The sequence below is a fragment of the Marasmius oreades genome, chromosome 9 (assembly GCF_018924745.1).
Source record: "Marasmius oreades isolate 03SP1 chromosome 9, whole genome shotgun sequence".
In the NCBI taxonomy this organism is placed as follows: Eukaryota; Fungi; Basidiomycota; class Agaricomycetes; order Agaricales; family Marasmiaceae; genus Marasmius; species Marasmius oreades.
This window is the reverse complement of record NC_057331.1, coordinates 459,260-478,184: the sequence shown is the minus strand read 5'-3', so window position 1 is coordinate 478,184 and position 18,925 is coordinate 459,260. Positions and strand designations below refer to the sequence as shown.

General features: G+C 48.0%; 8 protein-coding genes across 9 annotated transcripts; 5 read left to right on the top strand and 3 right to left on the bottom strand.

The window, feature by feature from the left end:
* Positions 1-70: 70 nt before the first annotated feature.
* E1B28_013076 (uncharacterized protein) lies at positions 71-3,445 on the top strand. 2 transcript variants are annotated; one of them, XM_043158222.1, is made up of 7 exons: positions 394-416; positions 595-884; positions 952-2,075; positions 2,154-2,265; positions 2,334-2,498; positions 2,567-2,658; positions 2,920-3,445. In XM_043158222.1, exons 2-7 carry the CDS (start codon positions 776-778, stop codon positions 3,127-3,129), a joined length of 1,812 nt encoding a protein of 603 aa, XP_043003566.1. In that variant the 5' UTR covers positions 394-416; positions 595-775; the 3' UTR covers positions 3,130-3,445. The 2 variants fall into 2 exon arrangements, with proteins under 2 accessions (XP_043003565.1, XP_043003566.1); XM_043158221.1 differs by lacking the exon at positions 595-884 and having other exon boundaries at positions 71-416.
* A 2,989-nt stretch (positions 3,446-6,434) lies between these two features.
* E1B28_013075 (uncharacterized protein) lies at positions 6,435-6,674 on the bottom strand (the record flags this gene model as incomplete). The annotated part of the gene is made up of 2 exons (XM_043158220.1): positions 6,435-6,537; positions 6,592-6,674. 2 exons carry the CDS (start codon positions 6,672-6,674, stop codon positions 6,435-6,437), a joined length of 186 nt encoding a protein of 61 aa, XP_043003564.1.
* A 2,553-nt stretch (positions 6,675-9,227) lies between these two features.
* Positions 9,228-9,491, top strand: E1B28_013074 (uncharacterized protein; the record flags this gene model as incomplete). Its single annotated transcript, XM_043158219.1, has 1 exon — positions 9,228-9,491. One exon carries the CDS (start codon positions 9,228-9,230, stop codon positions 9,489-9,491), a length of 264 nt encoding a protein of 87 aa, XP_043003563.1.
* Positions 9,492-10,030: 539 nt separating this feature from the next.
* On the top strand, positions 10,031-11,371 carry E1B28_013073 (uncharacterized protein; the record flags this gene model as incomplete). Its single annotated transcript, XM_043158218.1, has 10 exons — positions 10,031-10,103; positions 10,227-10,500; positions 10,669-10,710; positions 10,764-10,809; positions 10,863-10,901; positions 10,967-10,977; positions 11,040-11,059; positions 11,116-11,203; positions 11,254-11,287; positions 11,360-11,371. The coding sequence occupies 10 exons, from the start codon at positions 10,031-10,033 to the stop codon at positions 11,369-11,371; spliced, it is 639 nt and encodes a 212-aa protein (XP_043003562.1).
* A 381-nt stretch (positions 11,372-11,752) lies between these two features.
* Positions 11,753-12,895, bottom strand: E1B28_013072 (uncharacterized protein; the record flags this gene model as incomplete). The annotated part of the gene is made up of 1 exon (XM_043158217.1): positions 11,753-12,895. One exon carries the CDS (start codon positions 12,893-12,895, stop codon positions 11,753-11,755), a length of 1,143 nt encoding a protein of 380 aa, XP_043003561.1.
* An 893-nt stretch (positions 12,896-13,788) lies between these two features.
* E1B28_013071 (uncharacterized protein) lies at positions 13,789-15,447 on the top strand (the record flags this gene model as incomplete). The annotated part of the gene is made up of 2 exons (XM_043158216.1): positions 13,789-13,866; positions 13,924-15,447. The coding sequence occupies 2 exons, from the start codon at positions 13,789-13,791 to the stop codon at positions 15,445-15,447; spliced, it is 1,602 nt and encodes a 533-aa protein (XP_043003560.1).
* A 156-nt stretch (positions 15,448-15,603) lies between these two features.
* On the bottom strand, positions 15,604-16,579 carry E1B28_013070 (uncharacterized protein). Its single transcript, XM_043158215.1, has 3 exons — positions 16,402-16,579; positions 16,086-16,340; positions 15,604-16,012 (listed from the first exon to the last, which is right to left on the bottom strand). The coding sequence occupies exons 1-3, from the start codon at positions 16,541-16,543 to the stop codon at positions 15,885-15,887; spliced, it is 525 nt and encodes a 174-aa protein (XP_043003559.1). The 5' UTR covers positions 16,544-16,579; the 3' UTR covers positions 15,604-15,884.
* Positions 16,580-17,322: 743 nt separating this feature from the next.
* Positions 17,323-18,217, top strand: E1B28_013069 (uncharacterized protein; the record flags this gene model as incomplete). The annotated part of the gene is made up of 4 exons (XM_043158214.1): positions 17,323-17,354; positions 17,405-17,470; positions 17,530-18,087; positions 18,148-18,217. 4 exons carry the CDS (start codon positions 17,323-17,325, stop codon positions 18,215-18,217), a joined length of 726 nt encoding a protein of 241 aa, XP_043003558.1.
* Between the last annotated feature and the right edge of the window lie 708 nt (positions 18,218-18,925).

Sequence of the window (18,925 nt, the reverse complement as noted above, 5' to 3'; positions counted from 1 at the left end):
TCCGACGGACTTGCAAACAATAACAAACCTGGTTACCTGAGCAACGGGCTGCGGGAAAAATTGATGATTGGCATTCGGTATAACCTTAGACCTTTACCGTCACTGTGTCGTACGACCCTCGACTCTGTCTTATTCTTCATCTACGCCTCATCAAAGAAATTGCAAAGAATATTTGGACTCATCAACTTCGCCTATATTGTCTCAGGAAGAATACGGAATTTTGGAACAAGCGCATTGTCTCGCTTTTTTTTTTTGGGTTTCCCTATCGAGGCTTTTCTACCGAACAGATTCTCGGACAAGAAATCAGACGGGAAAGAAAGAAGGGAACGAGGCTACAGAAACTGTAGAGAACGGGAAAGAAGGAATGACCATTGCGACTATGAGTGATTCTAGCTCTGAAGGTGCTAATAGTACTGGTAGGTCGTCGGTTTATTGTTTCTGTTTGTCTTTTTTTTCTCTCCCTTTGTTCTCGACTTATTGCGCGAGTTTTTCCCCCGGAGTTTTTGGTTTTGACTCGGGCAGGGTGGAAGAACTCGTTTGACGGCTATGGCTATGTTACTTTGTCACGACGTATCTTGATGACCCCTTTTGCAGCGTGGCAGGACCGGGGTCAGTGCGTGCTTTGGCCTCATTGCTTGTCGTTGCTTCCTTTGTCCTCGTTTTGTTTGTTTTCTGTTTTTCTCTTCCTTTGTTATCTACTGGACAGACTTTTTACCCTTCTCTCTCTCTCATTCCTTTATCTATCGCTCTCGAGGAGCGATTTCTAACCAACCTAATGACTTCCGTTTTCCTTCGCTGGCTGGCCAGCTTGTATTCTCGACGCCCCCGTAGACGATGGTGGATCCTTCGTAAGAGGCAGTCGTTGTCTTGTTTTGAAATAATTGGTGCTTTCCTTTCATTTGGTTCTCGCTTCCAGCCTCGAGTATTGAACGATCTAACTGGTTTCGTTAGAACATACCACACAGCAATCACAAAACGCGTCAAAATCCTCCTTATCGCTCGAGATAACAAACCCTCCTTCATCGTCGCCTTTTCCATCCCCTTCTTCTAGCTTTTTGCCACCCCCCACGATGCAGAAGAACGAGTTTGCTCTTCCAGCAAGATTTCCATCGAAGTCAACAAAGAAAGTGGGCGATCCGCAATCGCAGCAATCTCAACACCAGAATGGCATGGCGGATGCGGTTAATGGATCGGAAGAACCGACTAAAACCAACGGCGTTGACGCTCGAGCTAGTAGTTCCAGTTCGCTTGAGACCTCGATAGCACCTAAAGGACCTTCCACCTCTTCTATACCTTCCCAAATCGTTACGTCCATCCCAGCGCTCACGCCAACGACACCTACACCCGATTCCGTCTTCCACAAACATAAGACGTCATCATCTAGCTCATCATCTCCTACAACACCCCTACCTCACACACCCCATCGCCTAAGCCAACCCGTGATACCAATACCTTCACCACCTTCATCCCCTCGCTTCTGTGGTTCGCTGCATCCCAGCTCAAAGACAAATAGGGATTCCACGGCGTCCTTCACGTCTACCGGTAGCTCAGGTATTGGGCTTACGAGTAGCAGACCCGCGCCACCAAGTCCCGCAATGTCGAGGAGAACCAGTGCTGTCTTGTCAAGAGCCGGGTCAACTAGACGTACGAGCGGGATGTCAGGTGGCGATAAGAGGGGTAGCTTATTAGGGTTTACGTCTACCGAAGGTGGTAGAACGACTACTCCTGTACCTAAAGACGCACAGCCGGCTGGTGCCACTTCCGCTATTGTTACTTCTGCTTCTACTTCACCAGACACGGGTATGTCGTATCGGACACCCATCCAAATACGAGATTATGCTTATCCGGATGCGGATTCGCGACGTCTCGGGTTGGGAGCGGATGGACAGTCGCTGAATGTGCCGAAACCGAATAGAATCCGGTTTTTGAATAAGAGGTTGCTTGGGGAGCTCGGGTGGAGAGCTTGGAGGAAGGATGAGAAGAAAAAGAAGAGGGAGAAGGAAGGGGCGAGGGACAGTGTGGGGAGTGTGGGGAGTAGTAGGTGTAGTGAGGATGAATGGGAGGAGCGGGCTGGGGTGAGTTGGGGGTTTCCTTTCTATTATCTCCTTTTCGATGTTCTTCCTTCCACACCCTGATTGACAAAACCCATCCAGGATCCCGAATCCGAAGGGGAAGATGATGGTAACAACGGTTGGGGTAGCTTCAAGTTTGGTTTGGGCAGATTCAGCTACGGCTTCCCAGGTGGAGGTGGAGGTGGTTCTCGAGGTGTGTCATCTTCTCCCTTCGCTTCCTGTTTCGTCATCCTTCGTTACTAACGTTCACTTTTCGTCTAGACACTACCGAAACCATCAATACGACCTCTTCTTCCGGTTTCCCAACTCAAACCGAACTGGACAGAAACTTTAATTTCCCTGATTCCTCAGAGTCTTCTGATGATACGGAAGGAGAAGACGAAGAGGGGAAGTATTATAGTGCCAATGCATCACCCGCACCTGAGGGTGCGTGTTTTCTTCCCCGTGTGCTCTTCTTTCTCGGCGCCTCTCGCTGACTTGATGATGGCCTACAGGTGAAGATGGATTTGGATACGCGGACGAAGATGACTTGTACCCGGGATTGTATAAGGCTCTCTATGCGTTTGAGCCAGAGGGGACTGCTGAGGTAAGTTCCCTTTCTTTATTATCAAAGTGCTCGTCTTCCGTTTCTTCTTTCCGTTTACTCTTCTGGCTGTCGTTTGCGGTCGTTCTCCGTTCGTGATATAGGCTGCAGAGGTCGGCTGCTACATAACGGTCGTCGTTGCTCGCTGGTCGCTGGTTGGAATTTTTACGTCTTGACCTTACTTCACGTGACCGTTTCCGTTCACACTTCCCCTGTTTGACTCAACTTCATGACTGACCCTCTTCGCCTCTCCTTTATTTCCAGATGGCTCTTCAGGAGGATCAACTCGTACGCGTAGTCGGTCGTGGTGGTGGTGTAGGCTGGGCCGTTGTCGTTGTTGATGGTGTCGATGAGAAAGGTGACTACGTCGAGTTTGATGATACGGATAATGATGGGGAGGGGAAAAAGAGGCATGCTTTAGTTCCTGAGAGTTATTTGGAAGCGGTCAGATTGGATTCAGAGGAAGATGGGTAGGATTTCGGTCGTTCGCCGCGACAGGGATACCTTTTTCTTGGTTGTATAAGTTTTCTGTCATTTTTTTCTTCTTCTTTCGCGTTGCGTTCTTTGTTCTTTGTTTCTTTGCTTCTCATATTCTTACGCTTCATCCATGAACCTTGCACCTCCTTGGTTTTATGCATTTCCCTGTACGCTACATCTGCAATCGCTGAACACTGAACATATCTTGCTGCATTGTTTGTGTTTTCTTTCTCATTGCTTCGTGTTATGCAGTTGGCTTTTCTGTACATTGTGTAGTTGGGTATATCTTGTAAAGCCGTTATCTGTTCTCGAAGGTGCATAGTGTATTGTCACACTATGGACGCCGCGCACGGCGGCCTTCTCTTTTTTTCTCTCGACCTCCCACTGCGTTTAGTGCCTAACGACAGGTTTCATCTGCGCGGCTGTCTTTCTCGTTTTAGTTCATCAGATTTCCATGCACCAAATACTCAGATGAACAAGAACCTGTATTGAAACTTTTAATTCATTCAAGCGACAGAAAATCGAACAGCCTTTACGGATTTCAATGCGTCTCGGTGAGATTTCAACGTCAGATTAGACCCGTGTTTATAGGTGTTGTTTCGCTTCAGCATGGGGCCTATCAGGAGGGGGGTCAATTGGGTAGCATGTCCGATCCGTTGACCCCCAATTTTGGCTGTTTTTGGTACATACTTTTCGGTTAGTTTCGGTGGGTTTTCGGTACATGTGGATCGGGTAAGGAAAATTTGGTCCATTTTATGTACATAACCGATACGACCTCACGCCTACGCTACCTGAATATTATACTAATTTTTAGGGTATACGACATGCCAAAAAAACAAAACCTACGGAGTACCTACCCTCAACCAGGACAACCCAGCTGAGCCAATTCTGTGTACATACGGATCGGACTTGGCTACCAACGAGGCAATTCACGCACACCCGGGATCGGGGGTGGTGCTCAATTTGGGTCGTTTTCGGTACACTAGGATCGGAGGGTCGGCCAAAATAATACCTCTTTTTGGTACATCCCGGATCGGACGATCCAGAGTATTGACCCCCCTCCTGGCCTATCTCGCTGCTCCAAAGTCAGAAAATTTTCGTTGAGGTGGCATAGTTTACCCCTTTCATGTTAACCTCAATCCCTGTGTCGATTCAAAGTCACTTGTTAATCAAGAGCCTCGCCCCGCTCCCGCGACGTCCCCCCTCATGTTGATCGTCTGAGATCAATGTTAGCTGGCACTCCTTGACATGATTACTCGCAATTTTGACGGCTCATTGTCATCCTTCCGCGATCAGATAAACACCGGGTTCCTGGGGAGGGAAAAGCATTTCCGTTCAGTTCAGCCGTATTGTAACCATCAATCATGTAGGTCCACAAGAGAGGAAAAAACGATGGCCTCGAGGCGAGAAACGAATATATTCGGAGAGAGGAGGGGCAGAACTAAACCCACTCTGGCGATTGGATGATATTGAATTCCACGACCAGGGAGGCTACGGTGGAGATATCCGACGGTCTTAGCCGCGTTACTATGTGGTCGTGCGGTATCGAACGTAGATTCTTGGGTCTTGCCAGACAGTGACTCTCTTCAGGCGTCTTCGTTGTTCTCGTAGCCTAGGCTTCTTCCCTCCCTTCGAAGTTTTGTTTTGTGCTTATAGCCCGGATACCATGGTGCAGAGCATTGGTAGAGCCTCCGCGGTCAGTCAGGTTGAATGTCTCCATTTTGTTTGGCACGTCTTTCATGCCCTTCTCCCCCGTAGTGCGCATTAAAACAGCCGTGGGCTGCGTTGTAGCTATGTCATTCGTTCAGTTGAGGTCGATAGTACTGATACAAGTACGAGTACCATCGGAACCGTGGTAATAGGAACCAATCAGATGCCTGCCCTCACTGCCTGCCAGTGCCTGGGCTGTATAAGCTGTAGCCGGTACCGTGATTGAACTTCTGAGCATCAGAAATAGATGATGGTGGTTATCATGATGGTCTCAGGTACTCAGATTCCCAGAAGATTTCCCTTCTCCGTTTGCAACGTTAGCCACCTGTTTGCCAGCCGTTGGGGTGCGGCTTGAAGGCAGCTGCGGGTGAGATCAAGGCGAAAACGTTATCTTGGGCTGTGGACAGAAATTATTGCTCGGATACCAGAGCTACTTATACACCCGAGTTACCTCTTGATTCGATTTACTTTGCCCTCGGACCTCTCGTCCAGTTTGTTTCAACGCCGCCTATTGAACTCTGGGCAAAAGGTTCTCGGAGCCAGCCGTTCATCCCACGGGCGTAGGTGTCAATTTGAACGTTGGCCGCTAGAATGTAATATCTGCATTGGTCCCGCGTCCAATCACAAAGTTCACTCAGCCTCGGTGACTCGGAAATACTCGAGCAGTGTTGGACATCAACGTTTCAACGGTCGAGACGGATCGATGTATAAAAAGAAGGGACCTGGCTGACGATGATTCGTATCTCCATCCCACCAAAGCGTCGCAGTGATCGCACCGGGATAAGCGAGCTTTCGCTTGGCTTTCGCTAAAGAGTACCATGGGGTATTCTCACGAGGATCATTGTAGATATCACGATGGCGAACGTGTTACGGTGTCAATGCCGTCTTCGCCTATTCGGGGAGTGCCGTCGGAAGTTGTGCTAGGGCACAGCCGCCGTGTTACGATAAGAAAAAGGGCATCCAGGTTAAGCCGGGAGGTGGTTGGCATCCTTGAACGGTTGTTCGTAAGTCTTCGATTCCTGACGTCTGAATGATAGTAGGGATCCAGTAAATTGAAGTGTGAGACTTTGGTACTCTGTTCCTTTCATTTACAGGAGTAGCCGACGGGCAGTGGGCTCAACAAGGCGTGGCAAACAGAGAATAAATTAAAATAATAGGTTCTTCTAGCGCGTGTTATTACGAGCGACCTAATTAGGCTGGGACTCAAGTACGCTATCCTGCCAGCCGCAGTTACAGGTCCCGCGAATATCGACGACCTCCTCACACTTAGCGACCGTTGGATCCATTTGCGACCTGGCACGCCGGACAAAATCTGTTAATTTGGGGACCTGACGGTGGAAGCATCTTAGTTTCGACGTCGCTCAGAAAAGCACAACGATTACCACTCACTGTACTGTTCTGGGTATTGGTGGCTAATTGGAGGAAAAGTTGAAATATTGACGATTGATGATTGGTGTGGTCAGGAGTGGTGGATGCAAAGGCGCAGAAGAAGAAAGTTGGCTCGTCAACAAACGCGGATAACGGCAATCTTGGGCACTTACTATTGCCAGCATGTCTTACTACAATTGGGACATGCCCGAGGATGGTTGGGGCTAAATTTGCAACGAGAATTCTCGCACGGGACCTGCCATGCCACCGTCAAAGTTAGAAGGCGAGCGGAAGACTCGAAGAGACGAAGGGTACCTCTTCCTCGGGCTGGAAGTCGATGTCAATTAGGAGTTGAAAGCGAGCAGAACCAAAAAGACTTACGAGGTTGATGGCGTGTCCACATAGAACGTAGACGTTGCGTACGCTAAATCGACCGCGAGGTAAGTCTTTGGGCCGTTTGCCATGTAGAGTATCAACTCACTGGCGGCGGCGGCACATTCTAGAGGTCGAAGCTACTTGGCTAGGCGAGGGTAAGAATTACTAAATGGACAGTTACACTGTTGTGGAAGGGAAGCTGATGACCCAGATTGTTGCAGGCTTCAAATTATATACCATTCCTGAAGTAAGGCGATGAGAAACGCGAGTACGGGGTGGCCGGCTTCTCATAGACGGAGAAGTAGCTGATCGATTAATTTTTGACTGAAGGATGAAGCTGACGGGCCAAAATTATTTGTACAGCCCTGAAACCGAATCCAAGTATACCGGGACGAAAGGCAGAACGATGTCTACAATGTTGTGAATCTGACGTAGACTAGTAAGGATCAAAATCACCTTCCCGAAATAAAATTCTTATACACTTACTGGTTACCGATATTCTCGTATCAAACATCACAGTTCATAGGCCTTTCCGAGCTAATCATCCAAACCAGGCGACCGAGCCTGGTTCTTCTCATAATACAATATGATGAGCCTTGAGTCATAGCCTGTGTGTGGTATTGGGACCTGGTTTCCTATAAGTGAACGTGACAATGACACCGGAAACTTGAACATGGCAATGGACGCAAAGCGAACCACGAGCGCACACGCCATCGCTTTTTTTTGCGAAATCGTCATTGTTGAAATGGTGGAATTTAGGATGGTCAGCAGTGCATCAGAATTCCCAGCAAACCCTCTCTTTTTGTATAGTTCGAAGCCTGATAGAGCACCTGTTAAACAATTGCAACTGATGTCGATGTATGATAATACAGTAGGGCTGGATTGACATACGTACATGCACGATATGCGAAGGACTATTCAGGGTCATTTGTGGGCTTTGCCGACTGGGTATGATTATGGACCCAAACTTGAACCACTGAGAGGATCGGGATCAACTGAGATATAGGCTCCCAAGAGAGAGCTTCGGAGTTGGTGGAACAAGGAACCTATGGGCTGAGGGAATCAAGGAAAGCTCTGAGCATTACTAGTTTTTAGCGGGCCGCCGCATCGAGTAATTGCCTATGCTGTTTTGCCAGTTACTATGACTCGAAACGTCGGAAAGATGATCCCGAGAGTTAGGTCCTTGTTCCAAAATAATAACGGGGTTTCGGGTGATATTGTGACCAGCCTTTCCATTAGAAGGGGTTGTCTGATATCGATATCGATGCAAGACCGATGAGCCGACAAAATGAAGAACGGGGGGAGGGAATAAAGCCGTATCGGCGGGCATGGTGATGTGGCCAGATTCGGAGGCATTGTGGTGAGCTGTCGGAGGACTTAGTAAAAAGTGGAGTGCCTCACCCCGAGCTATATTTTCCGGTCTCGACTCAACCTAATGTCGGCATTATTAACTTGAAGCACTTAAGAAGGAGATTTGACTTACTTACAATTTTAACTTGAGACGGTTATCAAGAGGTGTCGGCGATATCGTCAATCTCGCGGCGGGAAGTCAAAGGGCGTCCCGCTGGTATTGGGATCAGTAATTCTCGTTGAAAGGAGTCCGTTGCTGTAGAAAATGGCCGTATTATGCGGGGTTAGTTGTCAATATTCCTAGTATTTGGAGTCAAGCTCACCTGTCGGACTCGAAGTCTGGTAACAATTGGCGATGCCTTGTTAAGTCTGTATCGTAGACTGTAGTGTGAGTCAGCACCTCAATCTCTAGAGGCACACGGTAAGCTACAAGAACTGTTTCTTCTTTTTCCCGGGTGTTTGCTGACAATCCTAGTAGTTCAGTCTTTTTGTAATGAGAAAGCGTGCCAAGTTCGGAACGTAAGACATTAACGCAACATTCAGCTTTGGAGCCTGTTGCAAACTGTAAATTCATCGTCCATCAGATATCGAAAGATTCAAGAGTGAATTGCCTTCCGTACGTTATCACTGCCAGTGATCGAACCAGAAGATCGTGGGTTGATCACGTGGTAGATTGCTCTACAGCGGCACGTCGGCACCCATCCGATTGTCTCACAGTCACCTACAAGTACTCCGTCACCCCTTCAATCATCGCCCGCTTGACACTCGATTGATGATAAGGATCTGGCAATCCTTCATGTTGGGAAACACGAAGACAATCGTGTGATGGCAACAACGGAATCGTATCAGGGTCAAGTTTCCCATCATCCTCAGGAGGAACTCAAAAACGGGAGCCAAGAGTCCACTCATCGATGTTTTACGCTTTCAAGACAGTTTCGATCCCTGTTGCTGGAGGAGGCGACTTGTGAGAGAAGTCACACACCAGTAGACTGGAACAGCAATCAATTCTCGAACTTCGCTCTGTCAAAGCAACAGCTCGAGTCTCGGGAGGTTTCTTCAGCCGTTCCCGCTTGCATGGTGTTCATCTCGTGTTCATTTCGTGTTACAAGGCGTAGACACCGTGTATCGAACACCAGTCTACTATACGTCATGTGGGATCATGGAAGAATACAGCCTGTCGTCAAGTGACTCTGTTCACTCACACGAACGGGTACAGTTTTCCCCCGGATCTTGAATACAAAAGCCCCTTCCACTACAGTCGAGTCCCTTCCACTTTCCCGTGAACTCTACCTATGGCTAGCAAACGATTGTCGAGAGTTCTCAACTGGATGAATCCCTCCCCGAAAAACCACGGCAACATTAACTCCAATGACAAGTCTTCCCGTTCAAACAACTGGACCAATCTCCCTACTTTTGATGAACTACCTAAATACAAAGACTTTGATGGCTGTGCTTGGGAAGTATGGGGAAAGAACGATCAGCTTGGAACAGTCAACTTGTTGACAGAAGAGGTAGTGAAGAGGGCCGCGATCGAGGAGATTGCGTACGTAACTTGACGGTGAATGTACCTGCCGCTTTGCTTACCGAGTTTCGGAGACCAGGTTGGGGAAATCAGTTTCTTTGAATTGGTGAGCAACCTTTAACCCTTTGTCCCGAGTCCGGATTTCGACATATCACCATCTCTCTTCCAGGCCAATCCAGTTTCCCTATAAGGTGTGTAGATATCCCTTTTTGCTTTGCTCCGAACCTTGCGCTCATGACGTGGTCAATGTAACAGCCACTATTTGGACGAAAGGTGCCAGAAATTATCATGAAGCCTAGGGCGGGACGCCCAGGTCGTGATGATGAGATTAATATTGTGTGTCAAACATCCACCTTCCAATATCTATTACCTTTCCGACCTCTAAAACGAGAATACGCAATCTGGCTCTCAATGGGATGGTTTGAGGCACTTCGGATTGATGGAGCACGGAGTTTTCTATAACGAGTGAGTTCGGCCATCTTGATTTCCCAGACTCTGGGGGCTCCGTACCTCTACCTCTATCGTTCAGTGTGGAAACTGATTCGTTTCTCGCTCAGGGTGCACATGGATACCATGGTTGGTGGTATCGTGGCGTTGTCCGATCCAAAGAACATCGATCCTGCTCTCGCACGGATAGGAATACAAAGTAAGTCATCATAGTGGCCAAGTTATGTTTTGATTTGTCTCTCCTCTATATACCTTCCTGTTGGATGAAACATGCGAAATTACTTTCTCGTTCTTACTAATTAGCTGATCATCGGTGCTTCAGATTGGGCCGACCATGGGATCTGCGGACGAGGGGTTCTCATTGACCTTGTGCGCTACTATACTTCAAGCCCTCCTGGTACGCCGAAACGACAGCTGCCGTACGATCCTTGGACTACACACGGATTCACCGTCAAGGAAATCGAAGCTGTCGCTGCAAAACAAGGCGTTCAATTCAGACAAGGCGACATATTGCTAATCAGGGCCGGTTTCATTCAGAAGTATCAAGATAGTACTCAAGAAGAGCGAGATGCATTAACCGGAAGACCGGAAACCTTGTAAGCATTTGTTCGACTCTCGATCGTTCGGCGCCGCCACAGGCCATTCTTCTTCCCTCGCCTTGGTTGATGATATGGTCCTCATCTTGGGGTACCAATCGATTTTCTCCCAAATGGGGACCGCTTAATGGGTTGACTTCCTGCTTACCCGTTCCATTTTCTACTCAGGGCCGGAATAGAAAAGTCGACGGAGATGAAGAAATTTTTGTGGTATGTGGCTCCCGACGGCAACTAAAAGCTTCTTGTTGACGTTTGGCTTGAAGGAACAATCATTTTGCGGCCATTGCTTCAGACCAACCTGCCCTCGAGGTACCGAGTAAACTCATCTTGGCATCTCATCATGATCTTTTCTTTATATCCAGAGTTGGCCGACATCTGAGGGAACACCGCATATGCATCAGGTACCTTCTCCTTCCTTATTAACCGCAATTTACTTGCACTGATCAAAATCAAAATACGACTCCAGACACTGCTCGGGTAAGTTCTCATTCACCGCTATACTACACTTCCGTTTACAGACCGGACATTCCATTTTTCAGGTTGTGGGGAATGCCAATAGGTATGTACATTTCGCTGCCCCACTCCAATTCCTCTCTCAATTTGATGATCATTCAGGTGAGATGTTCGACCTAGAGAAGTTATCGGAAGTATGCGCCCAGACGGGCCGATACACATTCTTCTTCTCCTCCTGGCCACTGCCCATGTACGGTCTCCAATTCTTGGTTTATCCCTGATCTCATAGCTCCTTTCAAGCATTGGTGGTTGTGCTAGTCCTCCTAATGCAGCGGTAAGCTGTTCTTTCCCTGCGTTGCTATGCCAAATTTTAATGGATCATGATGGCGAAACTTTCTACCGACAGGCATATTTCTAATGCGGAAGCTTTAGCGTGTATTGAAGAGTTGACGTCCTGAGTTCGGATTCTCTGTATTTCTTCAAGATATTGACGGCCTGAATGTACATATATACCCTAACTGAATATTTTCATATCACCAGGAACATGGAAGGCTTTAAAAACCAGAACACCTGCCTCAACCACATCTACGGCCTTGATCAACTTGAATCCGACACCCGAATAGCTCGATGTCATCGTTACCTTAATCGCTGCTCCACGTTCCAAAATTAACTTAAAAGCGGCTTAACGTTTCTTCCACGTTCAATACCTCTCCCCGGAATTCTTGAACAAAACTGTCCATTACGTGCGTGATGTTCTATAATGTATCTAGAAGACGTCAATATGGGTACGTATCAGGCTCTACCTCTGTAGCTTCAATATCTTCAACGGTCTCACCGTCGCATTTACACACTCCACTTGGCCCGACTCTGCCTCGTGATGCGACAGCGACGGAATTCGTTGATCCGTCCGTCCGTCCTCATTGATAACTTCCTCTGTTTCTTCTTCATTCTCTTCTTCATCTCCCGTCCCTACTTGTTCCCTCAACGATTGAAGCCCTTCCCACTTTCTCTTCCCGAATATCCGCTTCTGTGTGATCCCGCTGTGATGGTATGAAATTATCGATCCGGATCGCTCAATGTGCTCAGCGCCTTCTGCGTCCAAACCGAAAGTAGGGATCCTTAGAAGGTTAGCCCCACGGGATTTGAGAAGGTGGGATATTACCGCGGTGGGCACTCGGTGAAGATCCGATTCCGGCTCAATTTCTGCTCCGCGTTCGGGAAGAGGAGAGAGGTGTAGTGAAAGCGGAGAGGGTAAGGTGGGAGAAGCTGGAAGTAGAGGAAGAGGTGGAACTGGTGGTGGAGACATCCTGCCACCTAGTCCGGTCAGGGTTCGCTGAAGTTGCGTTGTAGCAGATGTTTGGGAGTACGCAGAGGGGGGAGACGAAGGGGTTGATGAGGGTACGGGACTAACGACAGTGATTTGTTTCGATTTCGGTGAGGGGATGGCTAGTGATGGAAGATCTTGGGGAATTCTGCGCTGGGAAGATAAGGGATATTCAGGTTCTTCGGAGGGATGGCCATCGGGACTGTGTGGATTGAGGAGGAGCAAGGAAACTTCTTCTGAAGCATCGTCAAATTGGTAGGAAAACTTGAATGGCGTCGAATGTACGGTAGATTCTAAACGGGTATCATCCTCATACTTGGCCAACGAGATATCAGCTTCATTGTACGCGGTTAACTGGGAGTCGTGAGATCGTGGTACGATCGAATACGAGGCGGGTAGTGTTTCGATCGTTGAATCAGAGTCAACGAGGCCCCCCCTCTCCAGGTCCCTCCCCACAAGTCCATCCGAGCCAAATCCTCTGGGGGAAGCTTTACCTTTCCTCAATTTACGACGCCGGGCCAGAAGTACAAGGTGAGTTGCTACCGAAACGAGAACGACGAGTACCAGAACTGTCGCAGCGGCAAGCCCAACGATAAGCCAAATACGACTGGAAACCATTGAGTTGATGTACCCGTAATGCAAAGGAGGAAAATCTAAGAGAAGTGGGCATGCCGGGGGTATAAGTATGTTTTCTGTGGAGTGTAGCCCGTTCAACCCGCGAGGACACAGCTCAGAAGGTGGCGGCGGTGCACTAGCCGGTCGGCCCGACGAAGCCGAACCTTGGTCTTCCGACCTGCCCTGAGGTATTTGGTAATCGAACGGAAAAAATATCCGATGCTTGCTCTGACTCCTCGGTGTACCGCAGGAGGTGCGCTCCAACAGGTCTGAGGTATTGTGTCTGCATTTTAGTTTCCGTTATGTGGCCTCAAATCATTTATACCAAACTCAACAGCTGAATAGTACACCTGTACTCGCATCTTTTAGTACGACGGGTCGGAACAGGAGACAACGAATCTCAGCGATTCTCGTTGGAAAAAATCTTTTGGAAGGGAACTCCTACTAGGAGATCTCGACCTTGCACTCAGTAATAAGAGCGGAATAAGTGCTCTCGGTGGGAATAAGCTTCCTCTGAGTCCTTTTAATTGGTTCGGCCTTTCCCTACTGCTTCTTCAACTTCTTCCCAGATATAAAATGGCTACTAAGTAACCGTCGTCTCCACATTGTGATTTATGCCCTCTTTGCACTACTACATTCCACAAGTTGTGACGCCCAGTTCGATATGCTGGCCTGCACACAAATCCTCACGCACTTACTCCCTTTGTTATAGCCCGGAATAATCCATTCTCCATTGTTCTCCATGCGAGGCTGATTGTTTGGTTTGAAAAGGAGGTAAGTTCTAGGTCGCGACCGGTTATGAACAATGGGCACTGGTGAATGGCCCGTGCCCGTATAAAAAGCTAACCAACCGTTAGGGCCACTCCCACGACGACTGCCCTCCAAATCTGGCCGATATGGCTACACTTCTACAATCGATCGTTGGTTATCCCACCGAACAGGAGGTTATCTTGTTATCCTGTTCGACGGACTCGGTAAGGACATCTCCAGTGGCCTAAACAACCTAAACGACTTAGTTCCCTCCCTCACAGGACGTGTATATCTCCTATAGAGATCGTCGTTTCATCAACGACCTTCTTCCCCCTGAACTTCTCTGCGAAATATTCATCCTGGCTCACGCTTCCCATCCATTAACGTCCATCTTCCGAAACCCACTTCACCATCTCGCACAACCTCTCATTCTTCGCAATGTCTGTAAACGTTGGAAGTTTCTAGCAGAATCTACCAGACTACTATGGACCCAATTCGAGATTTCACTTATGACTGGACCTTCTTTGACCTGCTCCTCCAATCTGGTTCCATACCGGTGCTTGGAGAAAGCCCGTGAGATGATGAAACGGTGGCTGAAGTTCGCTTGCTCCAACCTCGATCTCGACCCAGACGTGACATACAGATACCCCGGCCTTCGCTTTACATTTGAAACTGGAGGATTAGGATTAAGTCACGGAACCCCCATAGAGCGGGTGATACTCAAAGTCTTGACTGACTTTTCTCCCCATTGGCAACACGTCACTATCAGGATTCCGATAATCCACATGGCGCGGTATCTAGATCTGTCCCCCGTTCGAGGGCGGATTAACCGCCTAGAGTCGCTAACTCTTGACGGCAACGATACCTACTCTACATCTGACGCCATCCCAAACAAGTTGCTGGATCTCTTTGAGATCGCACCCAGATTGGCAAGACTTTCCTTGGATGGGTTCTATGATGTTGCTCTGCGAATGCCGTTTGAGCAGCTTAAACGCGTTTCAATCAAGGACATGAACACCCTTGATAGTTATCACCTCCTCCGGGGCTCCGCCAATTCAGTCGAAACTGCTTCAGTTTCTCCCCTTTGGACCCACATGGGACGCTCATCCACCCTTCCACTCGTCGTATTACCTCGACTCACAGCCTTGCAATACATAAACAACGGTGACACCATGCAAGCTATTAATTGGGCTAAAGAGATCTTCCGACACCTCGAGACGCCGAACCTACACACCCTCATCCTCCACGACTGCTTCCACCGTTCCTCGTATCGCGAAGCCTTCAAGATGGTTTTACGCTCTCAATCGAAGTGTAGTATTAAACATATAGAGTTGAGAGGTATCGGAGGAAACGAGCCATCCGATATCTTTAGTTTACTGGACTTCACAACCAGCTCGGTGGAATATCTACTCGTGGAAGGGATCTTGGGCGTTGTGGCTTCACGTCCTTCACGCATGTATCAACAATATGTGCAGGAGTTAGTCACTACGACAGAAGTTATTACGCATTTGGCTGCGAAGATCCAGAGTCATCGCGACGGGTTTGTTAAGCTCAACGGCCTCGTTTTAAAACTGACGATACATGGTGGGGAGGTGTTTATCGGAATCTCATGCTTGAGGGCCTTGTACGAAGCTGTCTTGACAAGGAATAAGACGAAGAAGGATGGGAACCCAGTGAAGTTACGTTTGCGGATTCGGATTTCTGGTTCGTCGGATAAATTTTTGCAAGATATGAGACGTGAGTTGGAAGATGTGGCAGGTGGTCTTAATCTGAGGGGTGATGAAGTCCTACTAGAGCATGCTTAGCCACCCAAGTTTACTCCTAAAACGTCTGCAATCAATTCTCTTTTTTCTGTTCTCTTGGACATACTTTTTAAGTCGAGTTATCCTCTCGGCTGCTGAGACACTAAATGTCGAGGATTGCTTGACGATTGGTTAGATCGGCCGGTCGGAGAACAATGTTATGAAACATGTGCATTGAAAACCCAGAGTAGATCGTATCAAAAGATCTACAGGGATAGCCAAGGTACTTACAGGTATAATTCTACACGGATAACGTACGAAAGGGAGACAGCGATATGGTACTGATATACAACGGGTTGCAAAGCTGGAAGCAGAGAAGTAGATGGCCCGATAATGAGTCTGAACTGCGATTGGGGAATGTATTCTGTGGATCGCCGAGGTGTGTTCATGGGTAGGCAGAGCTCGGGGGGCGGTGACCAGTTGTGGGCGTCACCTGGATGTCACCTGATGGCGATCTGTGAGAGTGTGTTTGCGTTCTCGCGAGCATTGCAGACGCCACGCTTGGGTGTCAGTGGTACTGAATGGTAGCAACCGACAGGCTTCCGTGGAGATGGAGGTAATATACGAGCTAGTGATTAAGGACAAGAAGCAGAACGCAAGTAAGAACGAATGAATAATAAGATGATCGAACTTATACGCACCTTCGTTGTGCCTCATGTTACTCCTTGAAGGTGAGGGAGGTGGCGAATAGCCATTGTAAGGATGAGACCTCTCGCACTTCACCAACATTCTCATATCCTTCTTTGCGTAAAACCTCGCCTTGGACGTTTTCTCTTCGTGTAAGCTCAGAATCCCAAGCGAGCGCAGTAGGTCCGATTCTTCGTGAGCCGTAGGAAGTTGGCGACGACGGTGAGGTCCATATCTACGTCGTTCTGTGAAGTTCACTTCGACGAGATCTGTTCATTCAATCAGTGAACATCCTATAGTAAGGAAGAATTTGATGGAAGAAACACTGACCGTCCTCAGATATCTCGTTGTGAGACATATTTAACGTTGAAGGGCACGACCAAAGGACGCTAGAAGCAACGCAACCGGGATCGAAGCTTTCGAATGTTAATAGGAAACCGATGTGTTCTGTTTTGAGCGATTCGAGAGACATAGTGTCGTTCTAATGGGGAGAAAGCAAGAGTTGTTTGCGCCACTCCTGAAATGAAAAACAAAGACATCAAAAAGGGGACTATATTCCCACATACACGTGCCGGGAATCCCGAGATCCCCTCGGACGACTCGGACACTAAGTTAGACATGTTCAACGTTCAGCAACAGGGGCCGCACCTGTGAAAGTCAAAGAGAGCTTCATATATGAAACTCGCCGGTCAGTCCTGTAGAACAAACGACTGACTTTCAATAGCGATGAATGTATACTAAAGCCATTCTTAAATTCCCTTTCAGACTTAACGTGAGACCACAAGCACGGCCAATTCTCCAGAAATCAACCCGACTACCCGGAAAACATCTTCAGATAAAGGGTGAAGAACTCAAGTAATACCTTTGTCCCTTATCTTTTGTTTTCTTTGTTCATTTACAACGTTGTTACTAACTCAACAGATATTGCCAAATTTTCAGGCTTTTTCTCCTTAGCTTCCCTACCAAAGGTCGAAGAGTTGGTTGGGCATCCGCCCGAGGCGACAGCACGCAGGGAAGTAAGTCGTTGGATATGAGTGTGGTAATGACAGCTTACAGCAGGCCGGGAACAGCCGAAAAAGGCCATGTGGGAAGCAAGTGGGGACTCGGAAGTTCTCCCTTTGTTATGGTTCAGGTAATATATATAGTATAACAAACGCCTCATCGACCTCGTACTAGCAGGCTACTATCTCGACCAGAACGTCCATACTCCCAAAACTTCAGCTTCGATCTCAAACACTTTGAACAAAAGAAATGTCTCTTTCGGTCGCTTCTTCTATGTCAAGGTAGGTTCCATTGAACTCCTGTTCAATTTGTTGACTGTCATGGTGCTCAGGTGGCGCAGTATTCTGGAATACGGCAATAACGGAAGTGATATCAAAGAAGCTCATGATAATGACACGTAAGTTGAGTTGACCTACTGCTCTTCGTTCCACTAATTGCCCTCATCATCAATGCCAGGCCCACCGTGATCGATGAATTTGATGGTCCATACACCCAGTCTCTCAATCCCCAGACGTCTGGAGATATTGAATGTCTCAAGATCATATATTCCTTGCGCACTGCACAACCTCAGGCCATTATCAACAAACTCGTTACCGTGTTAGAAGAAAGGCATTTTACGTCCTTGCAACTCAAGATGCTAGAACCACTTCTTCAAGTTGCAGGAACCATGAAAAGTGGAGCAGCGGGGGCGGTCCGGGACACGACGCCCCGCCACTGTGTGCGTTGCCACAGGAACTTTCTGGAAATCGACAACCTCTTCGATGCTTGCCGGGCTCACCATGATGAGCCTATTCAATCCCTTGGCAGTAGTAAGATTGTGAAGTTTCCTTGCTACGGTGACTCGGAGTATCCTGTTTATGGACAACCGCCTCCTCTCCATAAAACTCGGCACACCACTTGCCTCGCTCAAGTTCAAGGTCGTCAATGTCTCTTCAAGAAGGACCTGTGGAGACCGTGCGTCGTAAATCAGTATGGGGAATGTACCGAAACTCGACTGTCGACGGAGAGCTTGGAGTGAGTTTACATGATCACTGGCCCGCTTTCGAAATGGATCTGACTCCTTCGTTTGACTAGCAATGACAATAAGTTATTGTGGATCAAACATTTCTTGGGAAACGACCCCATCCAGGTCAATCGATCCTGATGAACCAGCAGGTCCGGACACCAGAATTATAGGGTATACGGTTGTAGTTTACGTATCTGCAGGTTAATTGAACTATGGGAGCATTAGTTCTCCTCAAACCATACTTTAATCCAAGTGACCATGATATTCGTCTCATCCGCATCCTCGGCTCTCTTAGGGGTGGTTCCGTACCAATCAAATGACTGCAGAAGACCTGAGAGCCACTTCCTTGCATCAAGTGTCCAACAGAAATCGATCTTCTCTCGTAACTGATTCATAAGGTTTGATTCTGAGTTGTCGATAAAGTTGTCAGATAGAGATGGAGACTGAGGGGCAAAAAATGGAAACGCACAACCATCCCACATCAATCCTGTTCGTAACCTCGTCCGGCCATGTCGCTTTGCAACCAACACTGTCTCAGCCGACTAAGCAACGCTCTCGTTCTTGAGTAGGTTTGGTTTACTTCAGTTCCGTTCATGTCTTGTTCACTTTCAGTTTCTTGTCACCTCAGGCAGGAGTTTGACAGCTAACGTAAGGGCCTGTCAGGCCCCCCAAAAAGCCGTGAGAAACCGGGCCCAGAAGGCCTTTGACTTCTGTAGGTTAAATCTGCACCTCCCTAGCTACCGTCCTACTCCCTCTCTACTACCGCCACGATGTAGCGGTCACGTTTCCGAATATTATTATTTTTCTCCTCTTTCCTCCTTGCGCCGTTCTGGATTTCTTCAGAAT